The sequence below is a fragment of the Dipodomys ordii genome, unplaced genomic scaffold (assembly GCF_000151885.1).
Source record: "Dipodomys ordii isolate 6190 unplaced genomic scaffold, Dord_2.0 Scaffold69, whole genome shotgun sequence".
NCBI classification, from domain to species: domain Eukaryota; kingdom Metazoa; phylum Chordata; class Mammalia; order Rodentia; family Heteromyidae; genus Dipodomys; species Dipodomys ordii.
This window is the reverse complement of record NW_012267285.1, coordinates 53,232-56,436: the sequence shown is the minus strand read 5'-3', so window position 1 is coordinate 56,436 and position 3,205 is coordinate 53,232. Positions and strand designations below refer to the sequence as shown.

At 38.3% G+C, this 3,205-nt stretch overlaps 1 protein-coding gene across 1 annotated transcript in view; it reads right to left on the bottom strand.

Annotated features, from left to right (window-relative positions):
• The window catches only part of LOC105991010 (alpha-1-macroglobulin-like), an 88,002-nt gene extending 86,862 nt beyond the window's left edge, over positions 1–1,140 (bottom strand). The window contains exons 1-3 of the mRNA XM_013023569.1: positions 1,056–1,140; positions 779–960; positions 116–222 (exon numbers count right to left, since the gene is read on the bottom strand). Of these exons, the coding sequence (XP_012879023.1) occupies positions 116–222; positions 779–960; positions 1,056–1,062 (296 nt within the window). The 5' untranslated portion in view covers positions 1,063–1,140. The remainder of the gene's footprint in view (positions 1–115; positions 223–778; positions 961–1,055) is intronic.
• Positions 1,141–3,205: the final 2,065 nt, after the last annotated feature.

Below are 3,205 nucleotides of genomic sequence, written 5' to 3'. Positions count from 1 at the left end.
TGATAGAGTGCTAGACTTGAGCCAAAGAAGCTCAGGGACAGCACCCAGGACCTGAGTTCAAGCCCCAGGACTGGCAGAAAAGAAAGAAACAAACAGAAAGATGGCTGATACGTACAGGTTGCTGAACTCGGTGTTGTCTGCCCACTTCCAACTATGCTGTGGAGATTCTCTTCTAAGGCCAATCCAACGGTCATACGAATCTCTGTGTCTTTCCAAGAAATTCTGTAATCAAACACAGTAAGTTGAAAATATGACTACTTACCTTTCAGATTTTTTTTTCTTTTTCCTTTTCTTTAACCAGGCCAGGGGCTTGTTTTGAAGTGTGATCTCACCTCCTGAGTAGCTATTTATTAGGTAATTACTTCTTTGTATTTTTCTTTTCATGTGTATGTATATGCCGGTACTGGGGCTTGAACTCAGGGCCTGGGCACTGTCCCTGAGCTGCTTTTGCTCAAGACTAGTGCTCTACCACTAAACCACATTCCCAGCCCTGTCCTTGAGCTCTCTTATTCAAGTCTTTAACACTTGAGCCACAGCTCTCCTTCCAGCTCTTTCTGGCTGCTTAACTAGAGAGTAGAATCTCACTGAGGTTCTTGCACAGGTTGGTTTGGAAATCACGATCCTCAGATCTCAGCCTCCTGAGGAGCTGGGATTATAGGTGTGAGCCACTGGCACCCACCCTTCATTCTGTTTTAGCTTCCACCTTACACAACATGTCCAATTTCAGGGTGTCTTTTAGCATGTCACAGAAAAGAGGAGCCCCAAAAGCATTTCTTACCAATTCCTCCTTGCTGTCAAACTTGACCAGATTGGCATCAAAGGATGCACAGAAGGCCTGACTGGACGTCCAGTTCGTTACATTATCAGAAAAATAATAACACTTATTCCCAAATCCAATCCAGTCTCCAGGGCAAGAGGAAAACAGCCTTGTTTCGGGAATGCGGCTTTCTGTTGGGTTCACTAACACACAGACAATGGATTAGCTGCTCATCAACCATTCCTTTCCCTGCCCAGACCCCAGGCCTACCGCACATTCTGCATTGGAAGCCACTCACCTGCCATAAGCACAGCAACAAGTCCAAGTACAGTTGCAAGCAGAACAACATTAATGAGCACAGAGCAGTAAAATTTGCTGCGTGTGATGGGTGACAAAATTCCTAGGCATTTTCCTGGGAGATCTTTCACTGAAAACATAGAAATAGGAGGTTTGAATCTAATGAAAGATGTAGAAGGAAGACAGTCCCCCATTCATGAAGCCCTGGGTTTGATTCCTCAGTACCACGTACACAGCAAAGGCCAGAAGTGGCACTGTGGCTCAAGAGGTAGAGCACCAGCCTTGAGAGACAAAGCTAAGAGACAGCGCCCAGCCCCTGAGTTCATATAATATATGAGATCATATAATATATGATATCTGCTATGAATATGTCATAACATATGACATACTCTCTAGTATATGCTCTCATTAATATATACTGTGTATAACAAGATATAACAGTGTATACTGTATTACACTAGATAATATTACACTATATATACTTTTAGACTACATACTATGGTCATTATGTTATATATGATAATTTTACATACATATTATTTTTTATCTTATAAACATTACAATATAAGATATATTATATAAAGTATAATATACTCAGATAATATACATATTATTTTATATAAGATGTAATATAAAAGAATACTATCTACCATTTATCATATATTATACTATATGATATGAAGTATATTTAACATGAAATATAAATATATGTAATGAGATACAAAAATTATAAAATTAAAAACAATATAAAATATAACATTATGATATATATTTTACAATTTAAAATATAAATTCTATGTATGATATATAGTATATCATATATACTATATGATGCTATATTATATATTATATAATATAGAGTACATATACTATATATCATAGTATATATGCTATAGTATATTATATATAGTATGTAATGTAGTATATTATGTTGTTAGATATGCTATATACTGTTATTTGGTATGATATATTGCATAAAACATGTGCATGATATGATACATGGTATACTCTCTCTCTCTCTGTATATATATATATTTATATATATAAACACAGTGAGCACTCTTTATGTAAGTGTTTTATTGTCACATTAAACCAAAAATACAGGGACTCCAGCTGGAATGGAGTCTGCATGCATTCTTTCTGGAAACACCAATGGCCAGTATGCCTGTTTACCCTCTTCACCGGTTACCTTCCACATTTACCCAAAAGTCATGGGCACCTCTGCCTGCACACAGAAGCTTCCTGCAATTTCTTTTGTACTTACTCTAGCCCCTCCCTATGTTTGCTTGATTTCTGCCTCTCAGTTTAAAGCAAGCACTAGAGCATGAGGAAAATAAAAGCCCAACACCTTGTTTTCTTTCCAGAATCTTAACGAGAGGACTAAATTTACTATTGAGACTTCCTTCAAGAGATCAACTGGTGAAAATTTAACTGTGTCACCCACAATTTCCTGCTACCTTTACTCTCTGTGTCTCTCTCTGTCTCTGTCTCTCTTTCTCTCTCTGTGTATACTAGTGCCTTGAGCCACAATCTATTTTTGCTCAGGTTTGCTGCTTGACCTCTACAGCCAGGAATTGAGCCCAGCTAGTTGGTGATTTACTGGAGGTGAGTCTCATCACTTCCCCACCTGAGCTGGCTTTAAACGATGATCCTCAGATCTCAGCCTCCTGAGTAGCTAGGATGACAGGTATGAGCCACTAACTTAACTGTAATTCTTTGCCTTTATAAGAGAGTAACAGGGGATATTTATATTTGGCATTATGGGTTGTTGTTTTTTCATTTTCCCTTGATACACACTAAGTGTTTTTCTTCTACTTTTGTTAGTTTGGGTAGTTTTGTCTTCCCTTCCTATGCCTCTCATTCTATCCTCAGAACACAGTCACCCTCAAATTCTGTTAGAAAAGAGGAAAATTGTCTCCTAAAAGAACAAAGAAGTTAGGTACCCATGGCTCACATCTGTCATCCCAGCTATTCAGGAGGCTGAGATCTAAGGATCACAGCTTGAAGCCAGCCCAGGCAGGAAAGTTTATGGGTCTCTTATCAGAAATGAACCAGCAAAAACTACAAATAGAGATGTGACTCAAGGGATAGAATACCAGTCTTCAGCACAAAAGTTCTGAGACCAAATGCAGGCATTGGTTTCAAGGCCCA